At 40.4% G+C, this 27,476-nt stretch overlaps 2 protein-coding genes and 1 long non-coding RNA gene across 7 annotated transcripts in view; 1 reads left to right on the top strand and 2 right to left on the bottom strand.

Annotated features, from left to right (window-relative positions):
- The first annotated feature begins 73 nt into the window (after positions 1-73).
- Positions 74-13,036, top strand: ABCG8 (ATP binding cassette subfamily G member 8). 3 transcript variants are annotated; one of them, XM_021526441.4, is made up of 13 exons: positions 74-313; positions 1,779-1,883; positions 2,612-2,768; positions 4,640-4,878; positions 5,284-5,416; positions 6,406-6,675; positions 8,519-8,684; positions 8,770-8,853; positions 9,164-9,363; positions 9,478-9,554; positions 10,851-11,118; positions 11,644-11,771; positions 12,240-13,036. In XM_021526441.4, the coding sequence occupies exons 1-13, from the start codon at positions 263-265 to the stop codon at positions 12,375-12,377; spliced, it is 2,016 nt and encodes a 671-aa protein (XP_021382116.3). In that variant the 5' UTR covers positions 74-262; the 3' UTR covers positions 12,378-13,036. The 3 variants fall into 3 exon arrangements, with proteins under 3 accessions (XP_021382116.3, XP_021382117.3, XP_085432090.1); XM_021526442.4 differs by lacking the exon at positions 1,779-1,883 and having other exon boundaries at positions 120-313; positions 12,240-12,479; XM_085575964.1 differs by lacking the exon at positions 8,519-8,684 and having other exon boundaries at positions 120-313; positions 6,406-6,649; positions 12,240-12,479.
- Positions 7,781-17,189, bottom strand: LOC146768037 (uncharacterized). Of its 2 annotated transcripts, XR_014954007.1 has the most exons (4): positions 17,053-17,189; positions 11,216-11,282; positions 9,853-9,905; positions 7,781-7,917 (listed from the first exon to the last, which is right to left on the bottom strand). It is a non-coding gene; the product is annotated as an uncharacterized LOC146768037 (long non-coding RNA). The 2 variants fall into 2 exon arrangements; XR_014954006.1 differs by lacking the exon at positions 17,053-17,189 and having other exon boundaries at positions 11,216-11,350.
- A 6,767-nt stretch (positions 17,190-23,956) lies between these two features.
- Positions 23,957-27,476, bottom strand: part of LRPPRC (leucine rich pentatricopeptide repeat containing) — an 85,441-nt gene continuing 81,921 nt past the window's right edge. For both annotated transcript variants that reach the window (XM_021526451.3, XM_021526450.3), the window contains exons 37-38: positions 25,740-25,882; positions 23,957-24,467 (exon numbers count right to left, since the gene is read on the bottom strand). In XM_021526451.3, the coding sequence (XP_021382126.2) occupies positions 24,411-24,467; positions 25,740-25,882 (200 nt within the window). In that variant the 3' untranslated portion in view covers positions 23,957-24,410. The remainder of the gene's footprint in view (positions 24,468-25,739; positions 25,883-27,476) is intronic.

Genomic DNA, 27,476 nt, shown 5'->3' with positions numbered 1-27,476 from the left:
AGAAGGACTGCTCAGTGGTTAGCTGAAGGCGCTATCTGATGTACCTTTAGCCCGAGCTATTAGTGTCCCAGGGGAGGGGAGTGTTTCCCTGTCCCCGGGGTCATGCCAGCTGCAGAGAGGCAGCGCGCCAGCAGAGATGGTGCTGCGGTGAGGGTGCCTGCACAGGACTGCATTCCAAACCAAGAGGAGAAGGATTTCCACAGCTTTCACAGAGACGATAGTCAAACCACTGCAGGGAGCCAGACCTTCCACCACCACCACCATGAAGGAAGCTACTGAAAATGTCTCTCTGGACGATGCCAGCTGGAGGCAGGTGATGTGCGAGAGCCGAGCTGTGAGTGGGAGTGGGGAGCTATCCCTATCCCTATCCCTATCCCTATCCCTATCCCTATCCCTATCCCTATCCCTATCCCTATCCCTATCCCTATCCCTATCCCTATCCCTATCCCTATCCCTATCCCTATCCCTATCCCTATCCCTATCCCTATCCATCATCTTTATCCCTATCCCTGTCCCGGGGCTGGGAGAGGCGGGCAGCCATCCTGCCCAGCAGGCTGGCACAGCCAGTGGGCCCCGAGCTCCTCCCACTCCAAAGCAGGGAGCAGAAAAGCATCCACATCCCCCATGGGAGCATGGGGCTGGTGCCATGCAAGCCCTGATCAGGTGCCACCACGGTGGAGCTGAGAGAAGGTCGATGGGGGAGAAAGCCCCTGAGCATATCCTGGACTGGCTTTCCCAGGAAAGCCTTCGGTCTGGATCCCCACATTTGCTGGGGAGCACGTGTTTTTGAAAAATAGGTTCAGCATAAGGAAGGGCTCAGAGTGCTTTGGCAGCTGGGGTAATTTAGAAGGCTTTCCTGTGGCTTTTCAGGCTGCTTGGTGTGATGCTGCTTTCTGCTGTATATCTAGACTGAAAAAAATAATCAAATAATCAGCCTTGTTTGCTGTCAGGGCAGGAGGTGCATGCAAAGATCACAGTCATCCACTGCCAAAGATACCACATGGGTAGGGTCTGGTACACAGGGAATAGGTATGCTTGCCTTGGCTAGGGTATGAGTCTGGCAATAAGGAAAAGCACAGAGCTATGAGAGAGATATGGCTGGCTAGCAGGAAAAGTGCAGGCATGCACACAGAGCTAAACCCAAAACCAGGACTTCGTAATCACAGCTGGACGCAAAAGGGCCAAGTAGACTCTTGTTATTTTAACTGATATTGCAGAACATTAAATTCCAGCTGATAAATGGCAAAATTAAAAAACAAAAGAGAAGAAAGAGACTTCACTAATGGTTGTGTTTTATTTGTTCATATAACCTCTGAGGATGCAAGTCCATGTGGAATTCAATAATGGACATACTTCTAGTGAGCCTTCATTTTTAGCTGCCAAAATTCAATTACAATATGTACCATTTTGATTCAGTAGACTAATACTGCTGAAGCAGTACATCTTTTTTCCTCAGAAAAAGTCTAATCTCTTTGTAGTGACATGACATTTATCTCCATTTTCAAAGTTATCCCTTTTAATCTGAAAGCAACTAGAAAAACACAGCACAGCATGTTTGGCCCTCACACGTGTCACTAGAACAAAGTACGTTTCACACTGACAGATAACTGATAACTCATTTTGACTCTTAAGACTTTTGCACTACAGTAACTCATCAATAATACTGTTACATCCCATAAATATATTTACCTTTGTGCTTAATCTTTTCTGAACTCAGACTTTAGCAGCACTTTAGTTATTGTAATTAACTGTTGTAATCCACATAACAATTTTTCCAGACCAAGAACCAGGATACTATTTTTCACTCTGAAGAAGATAACAGTCTTTATTTCACATACAGTGGAAAATCAAATGTTCTGGAGGTCAAAGAGCTCAACTACCAGGTAAAAATTGTCATTTATAAACCTCCCTTCAGCATGAAGCATATCCAGCAATGCCTTTTTCAATACCCAGACCATCTAAAAAGCCAAATAAATTTGAAAAAGTTCACACAACTGTTGCACAGCCATTCTGTGAGCAGAATCACACTCTTGACTGCAATATTGGCAGCAGACTAAACTCTGTATTGTAAAGATATCCTGTAAAGGGATAAGACAGGAAGAGAGATCTGTTTCTAGGCCCTGCTTTGTTTTAGTCTTGAGCAAAATTATTCCTTTGAGGGTTGGAGCAGAGGGACTTTCTATTCAGCTAAGGATGAAAGGAGCCTTGCTGGCAAGAACAAATATGTGGAAGGGGATAAAGAGAAGATGACTAAAAAAGAGGATTTCCATCAACCAGTGAAATATTTCATCTCCTCCTCACCATGGCATCTGAATAAGATTTCATAATTTTCCGTTTCCTTGAATTTCTAATTATATTTAAAGCTTGAAACATTTTGAATTTACAACAGTAATAAATTACTGAAGTAACAAAGAACAGAGAGTGTTTTAGTGATTAACAGAATAAGTAAGGCATGAAAGCATATGTGGCTGCAAAAAACTTCCTTGTATGTATTTCTGTGTTGTCAAGATGAACAATAATATTTTAATATACGCTTTGCTTGTAACATTGTAACTTTGTTGTTAAATAGCTTATTGCTTGAATTGAAGGGACTTGTTTCCTTCTTTGTTAGGTTAACACAGCATCCCAGATTCCCTGGTATGAGAACCTTGCTCAGATGAAAATGCCCTGGACCTGGAAATCGGATCCCCATTCCCGTGTGACAGTAATCCAAAATCTGAATCTCAAAGTGCGAAGTGGTCAGATGCTTGCAATTATAGGAACCACTGGTAAGAGCAACCACATTTCATTATATGACCAGCACTCAGATAAAATGAACACAATCAAGAGGAACACTCTGCAGTCTTTATGATGTCAAAATCTGGTTGAGAAAGAACTACTGGAGTGTCACTAAAATACATTCTTTAAGTGACATGATGAACAAGGAAACAAAGAAAATACTAGGGGGGAACAATTAAATTTTATTTTCAAACTTGGCTTTGTTATGCCCTGCACACATTTGCATTCTGCTTCCTGAGGTGTAGTGAGGTATTGTTACAAGTATGGCCTGGCAGCCCCAGATCTGCTGGACATGAATCAGTTTCATGGCTCAGATTGAAAACGTGCCAATTACAGACCATACTCAGATGGTAAGCAAATGAAGCCAAACTCCATAAGAAAGATCAGTGCCAACTTGTATAACCATAAGCAGGAATTCCATTTGGACGGAAACAATTCTTACAGGACAAAATATTGCATTTGTGTTAATTAATAGAAGAGAAGAAAAGACAGTTCCTCTTCTGTCTGGTGTTACTGCTTTATTACACTGGGGTTTGTTTTTTTCTTCCGTTTGCTGATGGGACTAGTCAAGGGGGACAAGAAGTAGACAAAGGACCTTTAAACTGAAATAAAAAGTGCCATACTTGGAAGGTAAAAACCCCCATGCTGTGTCTCCACTAGAGTCTTCCATCAGATTAGCTCAGTGACTCAGTGAAAATGCTCTCTCTCAAAGGCAAGCCATATTTGCCAAAGAAATTTTAAGTTTATTCCTAAAAAATGAGAGTTTTCTTTCCTATTGCCATGGGAATTTTTCCTTAGCACATATTGTTAATCTAAGTGAAGCTTACCTTAGAGATTCTCCTGATAATAAAATGAAAAGCTTTGTGATCAAATAACATACTGAGTTATAGATATAGCACCTTTGTAAGGCAACATACACTGAGCAGAAACCCCTTTCAGCAAACTAGTCAAACTATTTTCAAAAGCTGTTTATCATCTATTTTATCAAATGCCTTAGTAAAATGGATTAAACTGCTGATGGGTTTCACATTGTCAATGGCAATCAATATGTCACTCTTAAACAGAGCAATACGTGGTTTACAGATGGATGGGTTTCTTTTTTAAGATGTATGTATTAAGAAGCAGGTGTGGAGTTCATCTTTTAACAGGGAGACTAGAAATAAATGACGTCTAATCATAAGAGAGTTCTGTGTGTTTACATACAGACTCATACAACAAAAAGGAAAAATTCATTTGCTGTTTAACTCCAGATCAGGTTTTGTTTTCATTGTTTTACTTTTCTTACCTCTGGGTATGAACCAGATTTTCTTAATTATTTAAATGACTTTTTGTCTAATTCAAGTCATAATAATTTTTATTTCAATCGTGATTAATGTTCTTATTGTCTGTGTAATCATTCAATGCCTTAGTCATTCAGTTGATCCAGCTGCTATTTTTGAATTCACAAATCCCTCCACAAAGAAAGCTCTTGTTGAGCATTTGGGTGCCAGCCCTGCAGCCAGGGCGGGACCATCTTTGACCCGTGTTTAAAAAGTGAAAGAGTTTACCAAACAGGTAAGAGACACATCTCGTGTTCATGTATCCGTCCTCAAAGCCCAGCTACCCAGTTCTGCTGAGAAACTATAAGGGTTTAAACCACATTTTCCATTCCAGAGGGGAGAGATTTCCTGAACAGGAGCTTACAGTCAGTATTTTCTTTGAAGATCATCCTGTCTCCGTGATTTTGAGAAAGGAAAGTTGGCGAAGAATTAGCCAAGAATTTTTTTCCCTTAACATCTCTGTCTGTTACATCATCTTCTGTTACAAGATCCCTTTTCAAAACCATCCCTTGGAAATTAATTTTCAATTTTTATTTTTCTAGCTGGTGGAAAGACATCCTTGCTTGACGTGATAACCTGCCGGGATCACGGAGGCAAAATCAAGTCTGGTCAAGTCATGATCAACAACAAACCCAGCACTCCCCAGCTTGTTAGAAAATGCATAGCACACGTGAGACAGGATGACCGACTGCTCCCCCACCTGACTGTCAGAGAAACACTATTGTTCGTTGCCAAACTGCGCCTTCCAAAGTTTTTTTCAGACTCACAAAGGAAAAAAAGGGTAATTAAGCTGTTGGGAAAAAATAAAGTTGTCAAAAATGTGTCTGACAGGAATTATCCATGAGATCCTGTGTGTTTGGAGTCAGAACAGCTAATCTGGCATTTTTTTATGTAGATTATGAATTATAAACCTTTTTCATCTTTCAGGACAGAAACCAGCAATTGTTCCAAAGCTTATAAAAATGACAATCTAGAGAAAGCATTAGAGAGGCTGAAAGACGAACTAAATTTTTGATCGCTGTGTTTTTTTAATGTTACCTCTAAAATCAAGATTAGTTTTCAAGTGTCTCTAGCACAGAAATACCCAGATGGATTTTAACCACATTAATCATAATTTCAGTTTTATCTATGCACGAATGTGCAAATGAACTCTTTCTTGACGCCTGTCACCCCTGGATCCCCGCAGGTGGAGGACGTGATCGCAGAGCTCCGCCTGCGGCAATGCGCCAACACCAGGGTGGGGAACGAGTACCTGCGGGGCGTCTCCGGGGGAGAGAGGCGCAGAGTGAGCATCGGCGTGCAGCTGCTCTGGAACCCGGGTGAGCACAACTCACACCTTCCTGGGGCACACCACACACCACTTGGGCATAACGGAGCACTGCATGAAGATGGAAGCTTTCAGGGAGGAGCTACACACTTGGTTGTCCCCAGGGCAGCTGGAGGAGCTCATACTCGGGACACTTGCCACACCCTCTGTCAGAGGCTGCCTCTCCACAGCGCAGTTAGTGACTGCTGCTGGTCCATTTGCTTCAATTGCCATCAGTGCTGATCGCAGATAATACTGTAATTATTACATAAAAAATTCTGTAAAACAGAGTGTTTCAGCAGCTGACACGCTTTTGCTTCAGTCATCTTTGCCAGTGGAAAAGTGGAGACAGACCAAGGCAGAGCCCTCAGGAGTCTTCACCCACCACTCTCTAAAACCATCACCACCACAGAGATTACTCAAAGTTGCTTGAAGTCACTCTCACAGCAGTGCTCTGATTTGTGCATATCAGTATAAGGTTTGGGTTTTATCTGACCGCGTGCCACAAGTTACTTTGGCTTATTTTAACATGGAGATTGTTTTCCTTTCCTCTGACACAGCCCTCATTTACATGTGCAGTAGTAATAGGAAAGGTCATTCTCTTTGCTGTATAGTCAGTAATTGCAGTCTTGTGCATGGCTTCATGTTGCAGATGAAATAGAAACTTCCTTTGTCTTCAGTAAAAGCAAAACATGAGGCTAAATCCATAGCTGGGTTTGTTGGATTGAATCCCCTCTCTGATCTTACATATATAACAAAAGCACTACTAACCTTGACTGAGCCTCTTGAACAAGATCCCCCATCAGCTTTTTCCCTAGGAAATGGACTTGGAAAGCAGGTTTTTGGAAGTGATGCTCAGGAATAGATGTACTGAAGTAAAAAAAAAAAAATTAAATTTAAAAATAATGAGTGAAACTTCATGCACTAGCACCATTTCACTTAGAACATATTTTCCAAACCAAATATGCTGCTTTCCACAGCTAAACTTACTGTCTTTGGCAGGAATACTCATACTTGATGAACCCACATCTGGACTGGACAGTTTTACTGCACATAACCTTGTGATAACATTATCCAGACTGGCCAGAGGAAACAGATTGGTTCTTCTTTCACTTCATCAGCCCCGGTCAGATATCTTCCAGCTGTTTGATTTGGTTCTTCTGATGACTTCTGGACTCACTGTCTACTGTGGAACAGCTAAAGACATGGTCCAGTATTTCACAGAACTAGGCTATCCCTGCCCAAGGTACAGCAATCCTGCAGATTTCTATGGTCAGTATCAAGCGCTGTCATAAAAAAAGGGTTACTGGAAATCATTTGCTTTCCTAAGTGGCTAGGTAATGTTGATTTTTATTGCCCATGACTGTCTCAGAAATTCCTTGTGACTAACTCAAATCAATACTGCAGCAAGTTCACTTTTTAATAAGATCCTTATTTGTCAGTACAGGAAATGTAGCAAAAACAAGAGGTACAGACAAAACTAATTTTAAAAACACTCCTTCTAACAGTGCCAGATACAGTAACTTGTCAACATGTTTAGCAGACTTACCCCCATGTTTTAGCTGGTTGAAACTTCTCTGGGAAAGACACAGATAAACTGATCAACTGCTTTCTCTAGACAGTTCTCTGATTTCTCAATTAAGAAAATGCAGAATTTGTTTCCCAGAAGCTAGCTCCTAGTCTGAGACAAGCCTGGACCAAGTACTGTGAAAAAAGAGTGCTGCCCTAGAGAGAACAATGGAAGGGAGAAAGTCCAAATCCAAATCAGCTATCCTTTTACTCCTCAAAGAAAGTTTATGTGGTTTCAAATCCATTAATTTCCTGGTTTCTGCAACGTGGAAAGGGTATCTGTGCCTGCTAATCTAATGGCAGGAATCTCTTAACAGAGGCTGGTTCAATTCCAGCCCTTAGGTCTTTGCACTCAAGTTGGCCAGAAAACCTGGTACAGACCTCAGACAACCATAATGTTCTGGAGTAACCCCTTCAGCTGTGCCTGTGTGGCAGGCAGTGCCAGCTGTGCAGAGATAAACAGAAGTTAACCTTGGTGTCAAGCCCCACAAAAAGACCTTTGTCACCATCAGGGCTCAGAGCAGTCCTCAGCCAAGCACAGCCTTGGGGAAGGCTTGCAGCACCCCTGTATGGGAATGGAGGAGAGGAGTCCTGGGGAAACCTGTAGCTACAGCCTGTGGTTACAGAGGCAATGCCCTGTGACATGGAGGTGGGGAGGGCAGAGAGACAGTGGAAGATCATTGAATGGTATGCAACCACCCACAGGAAAAGAAAGGAAATATGGGCAGCAGGAAGGTGGAAATAGGACAGCACAGCAGAGCATCCACAGCAAGAGGGAGCACCAGATGGAAACACTCACATGCTGGCTGTGTGTCTGACAGAGGAACAGGTGACCAGGGCAGAGGGGAAGGAAAAGACCTCTGATGTACTCCCCCGAAAAGTGGCTGAACACAGTCCAGTGCAAGGAGTCAGGAAATGTGCAGTGATACTTCTCTCAGAAAGCATCTGTAAAACATCAGATATTGTCAATCTACACCAAAGGTCAGCATGGGAAAATACTACTATAAGTTTAGATTAAAAAAAAAAAAAGAAAAGCTAAGTCAATGATTATTGGTATGACTATGTTGTCCTTAGATAATATTCCTTTTGGACTTTCTCAGTATGAGGTAAAGTTTATGGTACCTCTGTAAGACACAGCTAAGACAGTAACTATAATTTTGCACATGAAGAAAAAACGTGATTTGAGTCAAAGTCACATAAAAGACTGTAAATACCTACATGACAGGAAGGAAATTCAAACTGTTTTTTCTCAGCACTGCTCTCAAAGTGCTATGAAATTTATAAAAATCTGAAATAGTAGTTTATAATATGATAATAAGTAATTATGTAATCTCTTGGTGATTCATTGAGTGACTAGGTAAGAAACATACACATTAACAATCTGTTCATATCTAATTACCTAAAATAACTGATAGTTTTAACTGTTGTAAGTTAATGAATGTACACAGGTTGGAATGTTTGCTCCCAATTAAATCCCTGATTCTAAACACATCATAAAGTTATTTATTCTATAGCAAATGGACTCAAATCAAGTAATGTCTTGCAGTTGACTTGACCAGTATTGATAAACAGACTGCAGAAAAGGAGATGGAAAGCCAAAAAAGAGCAAATACTCTTGCCAACTTGTTTGTAGAAAAGGTCAAACATTTTGATGATTTCTTATGGAAAGCTACTGAAGGAGACAACACTGAGACCACAGTCATCAAGCAGAGGTAAAGAAAAGAGTGTCATAGAGATCTGGAATAATAACTACACCTTGTACTAATCTAATTATTTTTCTCTTTTTCTTTTGGGCAGGAATTCAGAAGAGATTATCAATATGCCTCACCATTTAAATGATCAATTACCAGGAGCCTTAAAGCAGTTCACAATATTATTAAGGTAATCTTGTTATGTATCATGCCCATTTGTATTTAAAATCATCAGAAAGTGGCACAGAACATTCCATAGCAATTGTCTGCCTTCAGGCTTTCAGCATTTTAGACCTGAAATACTTGGTGGCTACAGGTGCTTCATAGGTTTGATAAGGTAAAATCCTTTACAGAAACATGGAGCCCAACTCCTGTCCTTGCCAAAGCTCGCAAGTTCCAAGAACTGGTTTGAACACTGTTTGGGGCTATGTGTCTGAATATAAGTGGCATTAGGAATATTAGTATATTATATCTTACGGTGAATATTGCTGTTTTCCTAGTCGTCAGGTCGCCAATGACTTCAGAGATCTCTCAACATTATTAATCCATGGATTTGAAGCCCTTCTTATGTCATTACTAATGGGATTTTTGTACTATGGCCATGAAAAAAATGGACTCTCTATTCGTGACACAACAGCACTGCTGTACATGATAGGTGCCCTTATCCCATTCACAATAATTTTGGATGTTATTACCAAATGTAAGTGTCAGACTTCTTGTAAATGCTATAATGAATCAAAATAAAAAAATTCTTAAATCTATTAAAAAAATAAACTTATTAATACAACCCAGTGTATTTGTTCCTACCCTGCAGGTCATTCAGAAAGAGCAATGCTTTATCATGACTTGGAAGGTGGAATGTATTCTGTTAGCCCATACTTCTTTGCTAAGGTAATTGGTTTTATTGCCAGGAAATACATTGAACATTAAAAAACACAAGCAAACCAAAGCCTTGTATAAATAATCACATTCATACCAGAATTTGTGCTTTTGTGTCTGCCAGCTAAGGCTTCAGTCTCACTTCCTTAGTATTAATAGATTAGGCCTCACACTACTTTAGAATTTTGCCATAAGTCATGGTTGATATGCCACACCAGAAAAGCCAAAGAAGAACTTTTCACTGGGTTCTTTGGCCAAAAAAGTGAGAAATCTCAGACTCAGATTTCCAGGTTTAGACAATTTTACATACCAGCATATTTAATTCACTGCAGCATCTCTGAAAGTTTGCTTACATATCTTGATCTGTAAAACAAAACATTTGTGTCAAATGCTAAAGCAGAAGTAAAACAGAAATGACAAAATGATGTGATATTTCCAGTTTGGGCCTGTACTGGTCTGAGCTAAAAAAATGTATTACATGCACAAAGAGTCAGAGTTTCTAGAATTAAATTTAGAACTTTTTAAAAACTACATTCTCTTTTTCAGAAGGGTTTTGAATAATCCCTCTTTTGTGATGTTAGACAAGTTCTGCCTGCCATGGCATCTGTAATTTAGGTTTCCATTTCTGCACAAGATTTTAAATGCTTATTAGTGGTTGCCAGAGAAAAAAATTCTCTGCATTGTGTCACAAAGATTGCACATTATTCACAGAGAAATCGATGTAATTTGTTACAACCTTAGTATTAGAGGATAGTAGCAACTCTCTTTAGAAGAATTAATACTCTCTATATGCCTCTTCAGATATTTGAGAAAATCCCAGTTATGGTTTTGGTTTATAGTTAATGAAGTTGCTACATGGACTGCCTTTGGGATAAGGTGGTGAAGGGACCAACAGCCACACTTGTCTCAAATTTGACCTCACACTGGTTTCAACTAAATTGGGACAAAAAATTCAGTTGCCATGAGTCAGTAATAGTACTACTGTTATCAAGCACACCAATTCAAGGCAAAAGTGTATTTATTGTGCTCTTAGACACTCCCAAAACTCTTAACCAAACAATCTGTAACAATCAGTTTTCAGCATTGTCACAACTGGAAGAAAAATTAGCAAGAATTTGTTTCTGTTGGGGATTAGTTTTGCATGTCACTGGCAAGCCCTAACAGGGAGATGACTGCATTCTAAGGAAGTATTTCCTATAGCTTTTATAAACAGTCCACAAGTTCATTAAGGCACATCTCATGTATTTTTTTAATTATCATTCACTTTTTTCTCTATTTTTAAATTTTCTTTTTCATCTTCCCAAACAGATTTTGGGGGAGCTCCCAGAACACTGCATTTTTGTTGTAATTTATGGGATTCCCATCTACTGGCTGGCAAACCTTGTTCCTGAGCCAGAACATTTCCTGCTGAACTTCCTGTTACTGTGGTTGGCTGTCTACAGTGCCCGTGCCATGGCACTTTGGGTCGCAGCCCTCCTGCCGACGTTGCAGCTCTCGGCCTTCCTTGGCAATGTCCTCTTCACATCATTCTACCTGAGTGGTGGCTTTGTGATAAGCCTCAACAGCCTCTGGACACGTAAGACAAAGCTCCCACCCTCCCTCCAAACTGAAACATCCATGGCTTTCATCAGTGACAGTGTGTCCTGTGCAGGAAAACTCAGCTTTATTCTTACCTTTGCAATTATCTTCTTGGATGGTGACAGTGCGGTCAGATCACCCATTTTGTATCAGTTTTTCCATCTGAAAACGAGGCAACAAGAAGTTTGGTCAAAAAAGCATTAGTGAAAGGCTAGCTTCTTATGTGGTTGCTAAATTCTTCAGTAAAAAGAATTGTATTCAAAAGAGGAAGATGGAACTCCAGGAAGACTTCGTTGACAGGGGGAGTTTGATGAATATGGATATTAGCTAACTCCTGATTTCCCATCTCCATGTAACAATGTAAAGTATATCTGCCATTTTGTCCAATAATAAACTGTCACATGTTTACAGCCTCTGGCTGTCAAGAAGTGAGAGAAACCTGCTGTATTTGGCAGCAGCACAGCAGTATTCTAGGTCTCAAGTTTTGTGTGTGCGAATCAATTTCTGTCATTTTCTTTTTCAGTTCCTTTTTGGATTTCAAAAATCTCTTTTGTCAGATGGAATTTTCAAGGAATGATGCAAGTTCAGTTCACTGACACCACATATGAAATGACTGATCGAAACATTACTTATCAAATACCAGGAAAACTTGTAAGTCAGTAATAAAAATTGTTGCACACATTGATAATAAATTGGAATGCTATTTATATGCCTGTTATATTTAAGTAGATGGCATAGGCATCAAATTCGGCAATCTCCAAATCAATGAATTTGGGTTACACTTGGTTGTAAATTTGTTCCTGAAGATGGCCCTACAGCAATCACTCCTTCTGTGCCTTTCTTTTAGTTGAAGAGTGAAAACAAAATAATAAAGGGCAAGTCTTTCCTACACCAGCCCCAACTATGCACTTTGCTGGAATTATTTAGAAGATGAACTGTGTTCTTCTGAAATAGGAATAGTGCAGCTGCAGCCCTCTATCAAACCACCCTGGAAGCTACACCCAAGCTGGAAAACAGGGGAAGGTAGCAGGGGCCAGGGAAGCTTACACATAAAACACATTTCACAGATCCAGCACGAAAATGTGCCTTTTCCCAACTTTGTGTTATTGGTCACTACAGGTCACTCAGGCTCTGGACCTGGACTCCCACCCTCTCTACGTGAGCTACCTTGTCCTCACTGGCATCATTTGCAGCTTCCTGCTCTTATACTATTTATCTCTGCGCTTCATCAAGCAGAAGTCGAGCCAAGACTGGTAAGAGCAGCAGAGGCAGCGGGTGACGGCGTCCCTTGCAGGAAGGCAGGGGATGAAGGCTCCCGAGCGCCGGCGGCGGGGAGCGGCGGCGGCGCGGCTGCCACAGGATGGCAGCAGAAGCCCAGGAGTCGGGAAGCTGCGGGAGCCTGCCACGGACCGCGGCTGCAGCCTGGGACTGGGCTCGGGGGTGGGCTTTGGGTTCACTTTGGGCTTCGCTTCACGTACGATTTGAACGAGTGACAAGGTGCTTGCGAGTCTCGCACATCTGGAAATTGTCTGAGCTATGGGGCACCGATATAAAAGGACCCATGGCACTCTGTAATAATAACTGATGTTTTAGTCCATAATGTTCGAACATACGATGATCACTTAATTCTGAGGGCTACAAGAGAACAGGATCAAAACACTTTTTGTGGCATGTATGACATTCAGCATAAAAGATTTCACAAGTGCTTCAGGAGAACGTCCAAGGATGAAAACCACAATTGTTAACTACTCTCTGTTCTAATTGCTTTATGTGTTTTAAAGCTTTGCCTTTGTGTTCTAAGAATATGCTGATGATGCCCAAAACAGGTATTTTCATCACAGTAGGGATGAGAACCTTGTAACAAATAAAATTATCTCACCTTCTTGGACTTATTTTTATAATATAAATGCACACCAGCTGGTTGTTATTAATGACATCTTTCTCCGTTGCAATACACATCATAGCAATTTGCCAAGTTTGCTTCCTAAGGTTCTCAGGTAGAAAACACCAACCTGCCCCCGAGTAATTAAAAAGCTAACTATGCAACCTATTAATGCTTGTCATAGTGCACCTAGTTATGCTCAGAAAATGAGTATTAGTAAATAAATTGCTGTAATTCACAAAGTCATGCTAAGTGCATGTATACAGTTGCTGTGAGCATTTTTTAAGATCAGCTTGCTTGCTTTTAAATGTTTAGATGCATATTTCTGTTCCTACATGTAGAAAACGAAAGCAGATTGTCTACTTGACTTTCACTTGCACATTGCACACAGTGGAAAACTCCCAGTGTAATCAGCTATAATGTCCCAGATACTGCTTTGTAAATTGTGAGGTTTGGTTGGTTTTGGTTGTTCTGTTTGTTTTGTTGGTTTTTTTGGTTTTTTTTTGTTTGGTTGGTTGGTTTTTGTTTGTTTGTTATTTAAGAAATAGGAATGAAAGAACAACTGTGTTTTATTATTCTATTTGGCAGTTAGGACTGCCATGTTACTTTTCACAGGTTTCACATGGTAATAATTTCCCAGGAGTACCCTGGTCTCTAGATGTTAAGGAGGTCTGATAAAATAAGATCTTCAGTCCCAGGCAGCAGTAGGAATCCAAAACACATTCTAAGGTGAATCCTACCATTTCTTTCCCCTTCTGCTGCATTTGATTTCAAAAAAACCCACTTGATCTGATCTTAGTGCCATTTTGAAATTATCAGATTTTCACTGCCTTTTAGTGGCAAAGCCAATTCTTTCAGTCCAATTCAGCATCATTAAATTGTCAGAATAGCAGCTTCCTGTTTGATTCTTAATTATTCCTTTTTATTATATTTAAGACATTTAATTTTTTTTAAGTGGTTTACTCTTCTTTGTAATGATCTGTTGTGATTAGAATCTCTTTTATATTACACTGAAGTTTTAAGGGTATATATTGGTACTTCTAGTCTAAACCTCTATTTTCAAGGTATTTAGAGGATTAAATTCTAGGCTGACTCTCTGTTGTGAATTCACTTTGATGTTTAATAAAAAAAAAAGAAGCGACACAATGGGAGAAATTAAAGACATAAGGGACAGCTCTGAATTTTAGGGGCATATTGTCATGCACGGAAATCTTCAGGCATCTAGATAAGAATATACCATAGCCTTAACTTTGAATTTCCTTCCTTTTGTGAAATTAGTCAGGCTGCTGACATTACTTAAACAGCCTTTTTCCATTTAATATTCCACCCTCTCACCATTATGCAGCAGGACCAAACGGTGTGAGTGTTTCAGAGGTGGTGTTATGACAAGGGTGGATGTATCCATAATGGGGACTTGAGCGGTGAGCCGAGGAACAGCCCGCGTGCCGAGTGCGGGGAGAGCTATCATAGGATGTGGCCAGGCCTCTGTTTACACAGAAAAAGCTCATATTCTATATACTACAATTACATTAGCACACTGCCTGTGATCATATCTTGTTTCCTTGATGCCGAGAGATGGGGAATCTAGGCTGTGATTATTGTTACAGGCTTTAGCAATAAGAAAGTAGGAGCCTTGAAATACCAGCAATTAGCATTCATGCCTAACAATAGCATCCGTGGGGCTGTGTACAGAGAAGAGCTCAGGCACGAGTGGGTGGATGACACACAACCTGCCCCACTCGCACTGCTGGCACTTGCAAATAATGCAAGTTTGGGGGAATGATGCCCCTCTCAGCCAGTGAAGGTCGTGCCTTGGCCCTTGCACATGCTTCCACAGCAGAGCTGCTGCTGCAAAAGCAAATGCTTGGTGAGGCACTAGAAGTCTTCCCATGAGCTCCAACCAAGGCTAAAAGTCGTAACTGAAATTCAGCACAGCTTTGCTTTCCAAGTTTGAGAGTAGCCAGCCATTCCTTTTCCTTAGCCTGTTTCCCTCTATCAGCAGCAGCACACTGTGCTCTCCTGCCTGCACTCCCTGTATAACCAGAACTGCTGAAGGCCACAACAATCTCAACACTGAGACTGAACAACACAAGGAAGGCACTGCCCAAAACTCACTGTACTGCCCACTCCACAGGGCCAGTGCAATCTTAGGGACTTCAGCAACGTGGTAAGGCAGATGTGCCACTCAGCAAAGTACTGCCCACCAGTCCAACGGTGCCACCACCCCAAGGATTCACCAATTGCTGTCTTTGCCCTCCCTATACCCTCCCTGGCCAGCTATAGAAGGGCTCTCTTCAGCTGCAAGACCCAGTCCCTGCCCCTGCAGAGAACCAAGTCAGTGCACAACTGGTTTTGAACTGGCACCACATTAAATTGGTTAAGGGTTTCCAGGCTGTTTTGTCCAGCTACTGTTTGAACTGTGCATAACCCAACTGCACCAGTCTGTGGGGCTGCAGTGTGCAGATGTGCCCAGTTTGGGAATGGGACTATCAAATACAACCACAATGACATTTGTAAGGAAAATTCACCAAATTTAGAACCACAAGAGTAATTGTTGGTTACATGGATACTGATGTGTTAAGAATCAGATTTAAAAATTCCCTTTATTAGTTTAATATTTAATATGGCAAGAGGTGGGAAGTTCTTCCCTAGTTTCCACTCCAAGTTTATGCAGTCTCTCCACTACATCAAAAGGACAAACTCTTTTAGCACTGGAAAATGGATTATACAAACACTGCCCTGCATACTGGCTCATAGGTAGTGTTAGTCCTCCAAAATATTTTTAACTTCTCCTTGGGAGGACTAGCTTTCACTATGGCTAGCCTAAATTAGCAAGTAGTTGCCAAAAGTTTCATTTAATTTTTGTTCATTGCAAAAATCTCTTCAGAAATGCTAGCTAAGTAACAAATATCAATACCATGCCTTTTAACTAAAAAAAAAACCATTAAATTCCTTTAAAAAAAATCACAGAGAAAATCACAGATATGGAGATTCTTTGGGTAAGAAATTGCAGGTGTTGGTGCGTCCACTTGCACCAGAAATAACAAACCTTTCAGGTTATAGCCACAGTGATTAATTTTAATGGCAGTAGACAAGAAACAGTGTACACAGAGCTCTGTGACATGCTGCTTTTTTTTAAATATACTCTGAGAGCCAAGACAAGCCCTTCATGTGTTAGCAGCTATTAATTAAGGCAACAATGTTTAAGCAGTGGGTTGAGGTAATTTTAAAACTACTTAACCCTTTTCAGAACTGCTGAGCTTTGGAAAGCACATATATATGTGTGTTCATGTTAATATGTTGAAGTGTCTGCATGAATGGATTACATACATATGTATATACACACATTACTAAAGCCTATGATAGCTTTTTTTTTTGGTAGAGGAATTTAAAACACAGTTCAAATCCATAATTTGTAGAAGTGCTGTTGCCAATTTATATAATTAATATAAGACTGTTTGTTGACATTAATTTTGTCATTAAATCAGACTTAAAGGTTATTTTGAATTGCAAATTTTGCTGGCATTATTTTGTTTTCATGGTCACAATTAGATACTTATAAGGCTTTCAGGGCTAAAAACCCTGCAACTTCAAACCCTCAACATTCACACCATGGCTTCAGAACTAGCATCTCCCATCAACAACACATTTGTATGTTTTTCTCCTCTTTAAGCATCTGATCAGATTTTGCTACATTTCCCACTGCATCTCAGCACTGTTTCTGCCCCACAGTAGCTTTTCATGTTGAACAACTGGATTTAGAGGCCTAAGTGTTAAAATACTGGCCAGAACTACATGGTGAGTAAACAAACAATGCCACTTGCCTCAAAAATAATTTCTATTTTTTACACAAGCAAATTAGCCTGAATTTTCAAGCAAATGCAGAGGAATTGGAAATCTATGAACATTCAAAAGTAATCAAAATGAAAATGCACACCACATGTAATTTTTAATAAACTCCCAGTGCCTTGGAATATAACATACAACCATACCAGGTCACAGGTAACATCATTAGTCTTCAAGACAGAATGTTTGCTCACTTTCACTTACCGGAGGATGAGGGAATTGTTTAGAAAACAACAGAAACTTCCTTAAAATAGAAAACCTTCATGTTTCACTGAGAAAATCTGAAGGAAGAAAACCAAACAATGTAGCAGCACTGCAGCAGCTCCTCCTTGACACAAGTAAACATCATCCTTCTCACAATTCAATGCTGTGCAGATTGCCCTGAAAGAACTAGTATTAGAATTGGTATTATCTTAATAATACTAATTATTAAAGAAATAACTAGTATTAGAATTAGTATTATCTTAATAATCACTTTTCAAAAACACCCGAATCTTCTATGACTCAGTTAAAAATAGCCAATCGTCTTGTGGTAGTGCTTCATCTGACTGTGGAAAGGTAAAACCCAAAAAATGGGAGCTCCAAACCAGGCAGCAGAAAAATGTGCTACACAAAATGAAAACTTTGAAGAACAAGATGTGTAGTGCCCTTATTAGCTGCCACCAGGTACTGGATGTTATGCTACACAAGGCAGTCGCTGGATTTCCAGGCAGGAAAATCGGAGGTCAAACCTGTGGTGGCCATCAGCCCAAGAGATTCTGATCTCAGCTGAGCAAGGCGGAATACCAACAACTTCTTTGCTCTTTTACTATCCCCTTGATAGAATCATTTAATCAACTTTTTGGCTTGTAGCTCCTAGCAACAGGAGCATGAGCTGCCACTCCCCCTAGAGCCGCAGGGGCATTTCAGGCCGATGGGCACAGTCTGAAAGCCAGCATGGTCCCACCAGCCCAACAGATTCTGCAACCAGCACTTCTGGCCTCCCACACCACAGACTGCACCTGCTCCCCCAGCTCCCCCCACAACTCCTATAAATAATTATGGAAAAAAGCATTTTGGCCAAGCATCCTTGTTACCAAGAAATACACACTTGTCTGGTTACAGCAGAGCTCAGCACTGCCGAACGTGTTCCACACACTTGCTCCAGGTTAGTTCCTTCTAGAAGCAAGACAAAAGAAAGGTGAATGAGTATTTTTAGCTTTATGTACTTCACAGGGAATTGCTCAGTGCCTCTGTATTAGAAAAACGCCATGCAGCTCCATAGTATGTTCAGTGACAGGCGTGTGACAAATTTCCACTGGAGAAAATCTCTTGAACGTGACTGACAGTAGTAAAGCCACAAATTACCGTAATTTTATGCCCCCTGCAGCTAGTGGTATAAAACATAGTTTTCAACCTTGTTTTTACTTGCTGAATTTAGACAAATTCATAATGTTATTGATGACAGTGAGAAAGACATTCAAATGCAAAAATTGTATTCCTTGGCACAAACACAACTGGAGCACAATATTTTATATGTACTATAGGGGATGAAAAATATGGTTGTCATTAAATACACATATATAAAAGTTGGAAAACTAGAGGATTCAAAATAATTAATTTCAAATTATATAGATATGTATCTTCAGTTATCACACACTTGATCAGGGGGTTTTTCCTCCTCTCTGCAATGCTGAACTGTTAACTAGGTGCAATACATGATATTACCAATGCTCTTTCTTGCTGAACATTAATGTTTGAAATGTAGGCTGTGTCAATAATATCATGAAGAAATGCAAAAACCCTGTTTAAGCAAAGCCTATAGATATATTGCTCCTAGTGTACACTCACTGGAAAATCCATTATCATATTTCTAATTTTTACAGTGCAATTTTACTTACAAAGGGTTCTGAGGGCCCTAGAACTGGACAATTGCTAGAGATGATCAAGCTTTACAGTTACCTAACCCCACAACAAACCGTTCCATCTACTAACTAAACTGATGGAGGGAAGTCCCAGGGACCTCTGCAAGTAACAAAGGCAATTACACGATTTACTTTTGGTGTAGGCAGAAAGTTTTTCAGATTATGGCTCAGTAGCAGCCTCAGAAATTGGACACAGTTACTTCAGTTACAACCTCACCCGGGGCTGTAATTTCAGTATCAGAACATGCAAAGAAATGGTGACAGCACCAATGCTACACACAGTCCTGTATCCAGACTCCTGTTCAGCACCACCCTGAATTATACTAACACCACACTTTACTCTTACAGCTGCTTTTGGATTTGAGAAGTGAGAGGTTGAAGAGGCTGCTGCTGAAACAAACTTCAATTGGTATTTCTGGCCTGTGATGATGCTTCTCTCCCTTCAGTCACCCAGCTGTGACTACAGGGCCAGTGGCAGCTCCCAGCTCCCTGTGGGGGAAAGGCATGAGGGCCAGCCTGACCCAGCAGCTCTGCCCACTCCTTTGTGGCCTCCTCCTTCACTGAGCTGGGCTCAGCAGCCAACACACCCCTAGCAGCCCTTGCTGCTGCCACAGCAGCACACCTCAAGGAGAAGTAGCTGAAGAGGAGTCAGCAGGAGCCAAGCAAAAGGCAAAGGTCCATGGTGGTGTGTCATGGACCACAGCAGCCAACAAGCTGCAGGCTGCTCCTTCCCCTCATGGCCATTCACTCCCAATCCCTTCCAAATCCCAGGCCTAAGGCATCATGCTGAAGCTGCTGGTTTTGTCTATTGAGACCTACAATCTGCCATCCTTCCCAGTTTCCCTGTACTTCCCATCCCTTCGGAGTTCCTCTGCACTGATCCAGTATTTTGACAACCACCCCTCCCAGCCTATGTCCCATAAATAAAAATCTAGCACCCAACAAAACAGCCTTTTAGAGCTGCCTTTGACAGCCTGGAAGGAGGCTAACCAGAACAACCCTGTCCTGTCCACACTCCCCTGCTTTCCCTTCAGCCCAAACCACTTTCCATCTGGCAAGTACATCCTCCACTCCTGCCCTCAAGACTCATCTCCAACTATCTACAGCCCTCCCAAAAGCCACTTTTCACATCTGCCCTGGTCTCATGGACTATGTGGAGAACAGCAGATGTCAACTACTTGTGAAGCCAAGAATTAAATTTGCTGCTTCTAAAGCCCCAAGTTCACTGGCACTTAGAGCTGAAGGAAATAACTGTGAGAAACACAGAGCTACAAAGAGGTTTGTAGCAATCACTCCAGACAATAGAAATTCCACAGATACCAGTGCTTTACCAGTGTTCAAGAGTAATCACATGAGAAATTGTGAAGCATTAGCCAATTGCAATAAAAGGGTTTAAGAGTATCAGAGAGAAACCTTGCATTAATAGTTTTATCCAAAAGTAGATCAACGTGGAACCCCCGTCTATAGCAGGCACTGCATAAGACAGTTTCTATTATCTCATTTTCTTAATTACAGGAAACGGTAGAGAAAACTTAAACCTCAAACTTCCATATCTTATTTCCATATCTAATGGAAAACCCAGCACTTTGCTCTTGTAGCTCAGGATCTGCACACTCAGGAAGATGCCCTCAGATTGAATTACAATCTCAGCTGGAAACACTAACTTAGAAGGATATTGGGTTTCCTCTGATTATTGATTCACTGAAGCACTGGCAAACCACCAGAGGCTACAGCCATTCTGGAAAGGAAATACTTTTTGGCAGTTAGTTTACACATAAATTATGAGAATAATTTTAAGAAATGCAGAGAAACATTTGCTAAAAAAAACAGGCTACATTCAATGGCAGTCTCAACTTTTTCTTACATGCTTACCTTTTTCACCTTCACAGTAAAAATAAACTGGTGCAGAAAACTGGACATTCCTTCTGGATTCTGACAGATTTCTCACACTGAACAATGAGACCTCCTGGTCACATCTACCACATCTGTCACTTTCTTCTCTGCTGTGCTCCTGGGGAGTCCAGAAGCATCACATGTTCAGAGAAATGCACTAAATCCAGTAGTACCCTGGTGAACACACTACCAGTCTACTCCTCTGTCAGTATGTGCACTCAGGATCCTCCTTTTAGTCATTCTCCCTTGTTATGTAAACTGCAGCTGGAATCCTGCTGACTCAGGCATTCAATCTATAAAAACTCTGACTCTCACTGCCAGAGTCACAATCCATTCAGCTACTCCATTTTCAACACTGGGTACATATTAAGAAAGTGTGAAGACAGCTACTAACCTACTGAGCTGCAATGCTTGCCATAAAAAAAGGTCTCAGGAGACAATGAGTTGAACGAACTGTTTTAGTAGATAAGGATAAAACCATAGCATGCAATTATCATACTGCAAATGCCTACATCGATAGCTAACAAGGAAACTTCTCCCATCTTGATCTCAAAAGCCTCAAAGCCCCCTGCTCCTGCCCCTGCCTCAAGAGGAGTGGGGGAAGAGGCAAGCCTATAATGTGGTGTGCAGGGCACAGAAGTGAGATTAAGTCATCTCAATTGAGGCAGCAAGCTTTTCCCAGTCCTCTCAACCCCAATCAAGACACACGATTATGCAAACACATACACACTCCCACAATTTGCTTTCTACAGTAACGTGTCAGGTCATGGCATGTCAGCAGGCTCTCTGCTTCCCACGGAGGCCTCTGGAAAGGCATGCTTCCATCTCACAGACACTGCACCTGGTCTGGATCTTGCACAATCCCAGTTATCCACCAGCCAGTGGCAAATTCTATCCTGCTTTAAAAGGGAGCAGGCTGTGGTCAGTGTGCCAGAGTGCGTTTGCTCTCAGGACCAGTAAATCACCGTGACAAGTTTGCAAGGCTGCCATTCTGCATTTTGTCATCTTACAGGTTTCTCTCTTTGAAGAGGAAGAAATAATGAAACCACCTACTTATTTGGTAAAGAAATGCCAACCTTCTAAACTGCACTTTTCTTCATGCTTGAAATGACCGAGTCTCAGCACAACGACGCACAAGGAATATTATCATTTCAAGCGTGCTCTTGAAGAGTCGGCACAAATGCCGATTCTGCACAACCTTCCCAATATAACCTTGTTTCAGACTGAGATGATTGTGTCCCAGAGTGGCACAACTCCCTCATTGGCCCACATTTTAAAGACAGGAGAGACTGCACTTCTGTGTGTAATCATCCCTTAACTGCACATGAAATATTCACTGGAACAGGAAATCAAAAGTATTATCACACAACAGCAGCCCATCCTTTGAATAATTTTCTTTCTTCTCATCTCTGCCACAGAGATGGGCTGGGCTTCATGAATCCAGGCTATTCCAATGGGATCCTGAATGTCCTTTAGCTCATTTCCCTGTCACTGCTGCCATGAAACCCTGGTTCTGTTTGGTCTCACGTTCCTGCAGCTGATGTTTAATGGGCTCCAGAGCTGGCTTACTCAGCCCATGACTTTACATGAGGTCACTCAAAAGGCAATTTTGGAGCTGAAAACAATTTAACTTACACTCCTCAGTTACAGGCTATCAAATGTATTTATTATCTCTGTAACTGCAACAATTACAGGGCATGGTTCCGGCTGAGAGGCAAACCAGCTAGAAGAAAAATGGACAGATGTTAACTGGCACCAATCCTGCACGGTCAGACCCCACCGTGGGCACCAGCAACACAGTCCTGCATCTGGCTGTGGCCCCGTGTGCTGCTCTCCTGCCTCAGAGGGCAGCAGCCAGCAAACATGACCCCTTGGCATCACAACACGGACTACTGATAGGTGCAGTACCTGATCCACAGCCTCATGAGACTTCACCTCCTTGTCAAAAAGGGAGTTGAGATCCACAGATCTGCTGTTAACCTCCTCTGTGATGACCTGGTGTTTGCTTCAAGTAGTATTCTCTTCCTTAATCCATGTGCTAGCTCAGTTCCAGCTGCATCTGTGCCCATTTCTTTGAGTTATGCTCAGCTGTGACTCCACTTACACGAACAAGGCTACTGCTGTGAAATGGAGAGATTCACGAGATGACCTCTAAAAACAAGAGCTGTGGCACCAGAGAAAGGGTTGCCAACTAGTTGACACAGTCTTCAATTATGCTGCTATTACATTGAAACACATGTAATGTAGCTGCAGCTTTAGAAAAAAGAACCATCTCCATTTGTGAAATGAAATAAACTGAGTCCTGCCTAGGCTTGCTTTCAGATAGGGCACACAACCATTAGGCTATGAATGAAATTTCAAACGTTAATGCCTTATCTTGACAAGGCAGGAACAAAGGGTGCAAGACAGTTCGAGCCACGTAGCTGCCATATGTTGTCGAGTCGACGCTCGTGATGTCATGAAGGTCACTGCAAAACCACACCACTGAGGAGGCAGACACTGCCTGCATTCATCCAGCTTGCCTGGAGAACAAAATTTACCATTCTCCCCCTTCCTGATCAATGAAGCCTAATTTTTAAAGTACAGCAGGATTTTTCTGTGTATTTGTTAATACAATAATTAATTTAATTGGAAGCTAAACTTAAAAAAAATTAAGTCCTAATTTCTTTCTTTGACCATACAAGCCTTGCAAAATTTTGCCAAAACCTTGAGCGTACACATGAATTTTTAATTACTACAATTTTGCCTATGTGGGAAAACCTATTAAAGACATGTACGTTAAGACATGGCTGAAAAACATAAAAATTAATAAACAAAGCTGAAATGCAAAGAAACAATCTTTCATTTGATTACAACCTGTTTGAAGTACTCAGTAAGCAATGTGTTCCATCTGCAATACCCACGTGCACATTTGTGAGTTTCCATCATTATGCACAGAGATAACGGATGTCTTTTCTACCTAATATTTAATCTTTGTAACTTAGTAATGTCTTACTTTCATGATCACACAACTCTGGGCTCTAAAATATCATCTCAATGTAGCTGTAATCTCACATTCCTTCAAATAAAGAATGTCCACCAGTTTCCTATCAAGTAAAAATTGCTACCCCTGCAAATAAAAGGTAGTGCTTTATTTAAAGGGCATATTTTCACAGATATGGATTTCTTGTATCCATAAAATTAACTGGACTAACAGTTATGAGAATGAAGATGCTATACAAACACAACACACAAGGCTAGTGTAAAATGTGAAAGTATTTTGTCTACATAGAATATCCAACACCCTATCAAGATGCTTAAGACAAGAAAAGTTCAGTTAAGAGAAAACTTAAAAAATACATTTATTTTCTGTGTAGATACAGCTGAAACCTGAAGATTATGTTCTTCACCCTTACATTTCCACCCCAAAGTACAGTGAGCAGGCAAAGAACAAGGATAAAACAGTCTCCTTCAGTTACAGTTCTGTACCCCTCTAGCAACTTTCTTGATATACATATATCTGGCAGATCAACAGGGGAAAAAAACAGTTCAGTTTACAGCAGATGATACATCAAAATGGAAATATCTCCGAGGGCTGCACCTTGATATTTCATTAGCAAATTTAACAGCATTTCTATTATTAAATGTTTCTGTCAACTGCACTTATGCAAAGTGATGTTAATCACAGATTTAAATTAAAAATTACACATAACATGCTTTTTAAAGTTTTTATTGAATGTAGTATTTAAACAATTTCATAAACAACTAAATCATAAAACTGTCTGTTCATGATGCTTCCAATCTTCTATTCCTCCATTTTTCCACATAGAACTTGAGACTCTCCTATAAACAGAGTGGAATAAACAAGTTCAACCTTGTTCCAACTGAGAAGTTACTAATTCTGAACAAAGTCTTACGTCCTGACAAAATCTATTATTCTCTGTCATGCAAAGCTACATCTGTATTGAAGTCTGTATAATTAGGAGAAATACCACAGAGAGTGAATAAAAGGAAAACCTTGCCAAAAATGCATAATGAAGCTTCTATTACTAAATGCAATAATATAATCAATTTCATTTTCAAAATGAAAATACCTTTTAACTTCAATCTGTAATTGTGTCAAAAAAATTGAAACGCTTTTAAAGACCAAGCTGTATTAGAGAAAAATTGAACAGGGAAATAAATCATCCCAGTGACTTGGAAAAAACACTCTTTATTTTCACTGGCTACATATAAGAAACAGACATTCTAGGTTTTAAATTTACAGCCCAAATAAAAATTCAGATTATAAAGTATGTAAAGCTACAGAAAAAACCCACCATAGCCATTGAAAGGCTGAACCAAATATTTTGTGCCAAAGTTCTCTCCAATTCCTTCCAAATTAGAATAGGAAAATCACATTTATCATGAAGCAACATAGAGAAACAATATATAGCCAGTCTTCTCAGAATTACAGAACATTTCTTTAGTGGTGAAAAAAATGCAATAAAACGTTCGTTTAGAGAATGAAAAATAGAATGTCTTCTAAATTTGCTTAGCAAAAATGGTACTAGTAGACTATTAGTGAAAGGAATGAGATCTATTTGCAGTCTTCACAGATTTAATATCATGCTGCTTGTCACCCTCAAGTAAAGTGTATTTGCACAGTTGCATAGGTATCTTGGCAGGGCAGCTAGAAGCAAAGGTGCAACAGAAAAATAATTCCTACGATTCTAAAATTCCATCCTACTAGCGCAGCAACTTATACTTGACACAAAACACTAATTAATGAAAACTAGAAGCCATTAATTGCTACTGAAGCACACATTCTACAAGCCTTTTCAAGTCCAATTGCTTAGAAAAATGCCCCAAGGAAATTTGATAAAGGTACACCTGTAGATGAGTGCCTGATAAGAAGGAGGTAGTTAAAATATCGTAAGCCCCGAGAGGTTTTATTTCCTCAATTCAAATCCAATGCAAGATTGCCACAGCTCCCACAAAACCCAGGACTTCACACATTCCTTTGAGGAGTCTCTGCAGAGACCTAGTCCCTACGTAATTATTCATGCAGTTTGCTTTATTAATATTGAACATACACAACTCTGCAGCTCTATTTCTTAATTAGGAAATACTCACAGGGGGTTCAGTGAAAGGGACAGGCTCTCCTACTTTCTTCAGAAAAGTTGCTAAAGATTTCAAAGCGATCTCGTGCAGCTCTACATTCTTCGCTTTTGCTTTCTCATACGTAGCCTTTACAGAAGCAACATCCCCATCCAATTCTAAAGGAAAAAAATAGAACCCAAAAAATCTCAGTGGTTACTTGTTTCTCTTTCCACCTGTTTTCACTCATGCTTAACCATCGACTGCTGCTCAGATATTTGCTTGAGAAGCACTGGGATGAAACTGAAGCAACCCCTGACAGATTCACTGCTGTCCTCAGGGTCCTAGAACCAGTACAACAGTTCCTAGCACCTTGTAAACATCAAGGAAGCCATCATGTCCAGTTAAATTCATTCTGTTGCCTGGGAGGGAGAACATTAACACCTGCAGTATGGGAGCTGTCTCAGGTTTTACTTGTTCACATTGGGAAACATCATCTTCACAACCACAGGAGCTATAAAAGCAATGGTTCATAAAGGGAAAAAAAAAAAAAAAGCTTTGTGCAGAAATGGATAGCCTGTGTCCCTTTTTTGTGAGAAAAAGCTTCCCACTCACATCTGGCAAGTGGCTGAGCTTCTTTTTGAATGTGGGAGGCTACTGCAAAAACTGCATGAAATGACAGCTTAATGAAAGCACAGAAATCATTAACTTTCTAGAACTTTAAAATAGGTTTATTGTATGGGAAACACCAACAAAAAGAGCTAATACTTAGATTGCATTTAATGGACCACACAATCGTGATTTTACATATTTCTTTTTTCTAAAAGGTATATAGCAAAGGATTGTGCATCTCACCAGACTGAAGGAAAGTTAGCCCTGGCAGTGGATCTCATCTCAGGACAAGGATAGGAGTAAACACCCTTTTATTTGTTCCATCATGGATGCCTGACAGATGATCAAACTTGTCTCAGCTGCGATCTATATTCTACTATATCTTTGCTAAACACAAACAATTATAATTTTACTTGTCCATTCTTTTGCTAATTAGAAACAGTAACCAATTGTGGTAATAACAATCTTCTGACACCTTTCACAGCCTTTTCTAATTAAAAATAACAACAGCCTGATAGGAAAACAATTTCTTGTCTCAAAAATTATGCAAATACAAGCTTGGATTTGGCCCAAAACAAGAAATTATGTTTGAAAGCTTACTACTAACTTAAAAAAAACCCCCAACTTTGATTTAAAAGATCTTATTTCTACCCCTCATGGCTAGAGCACAATCTAAGCCTTCTCATTTTCAGTCGTGCTAAATATTTTGCTGATGATCCCTTTAACAGTCAAATGACCAGTGTCTCATACAGTAAGATGCTTGCACCTGTGCTTTTACAACTCTTCATGCTGGTCCTGAGTGTCTCCTCTAGAACCTGCTAGGAGCCAGGTACATCTCTGCCTGAAGACAGCACAGCAAGCATCTGTTCATACAGAGTGTAGGTTCTTGCTTTAGGTATAGCTGGCTGAGTGATTCTCTCCAATCTCTTTATGAAACTGCTATACCATCATGTAGTTAGGAAGGATAGTGAAAAACCTGATTCACTTGCAGAATTTTTACTGAGGTAACAGCAGCAGAGGACTAACAACAGCATAAAGCAGCAAGTACAGTGCTGGTGACAAAAGGGCAATTTTTTGTTTTATAAAAACATGTTAAAAAACTTACCCTGCTGTGAACCTGAAGCTATCTGTTACAGGGCTAAACAATTTTGGTAGTGATTT

Source organism: Lonchura striata, chromosome 3, assembly GCF_050655825.1.
Source record: "Lonchura striata isolate lonStrDom1 chromosome 3, ASM5065582v1, whole genome shotgun sequence".
NCBI lineage: Eukaryota > Metazoa > Chordata > Aves > Passeriformes > Estrildidae > Lonchura > Lonchura striata.
The sequence above is the reverse complement of the archived record's forward strand: the minus strand, read 5'-3'. Positions and strand labels throughout refer to the sequence as shown.

Excerpts from the sequence above, each read along its gene's own strand:
- ABCG8 (XM_021526441.4), top strand. The coding sequence starts at position 263 with ATGAAGGAAGCTACTGAAAATGTCTCTCTGGACGATGCCAGCTGGAGG. Across the intron at positions 5,417-6,405 it reads GCAGCTGCTCTGGAACCCGG|GAATACTCATACTTGATGAA; the intron begins GTGAGCACAACT and ends TGTCTTTGGCAG. Across the intron at positions 11,119-11,643 it reads CCTCAACAGCCTCTGGACAC|TTCCTTTTTGGATTTCAAAA; the intron begins GTAAGACAAAGC and ends TTTCTTTTTCAG.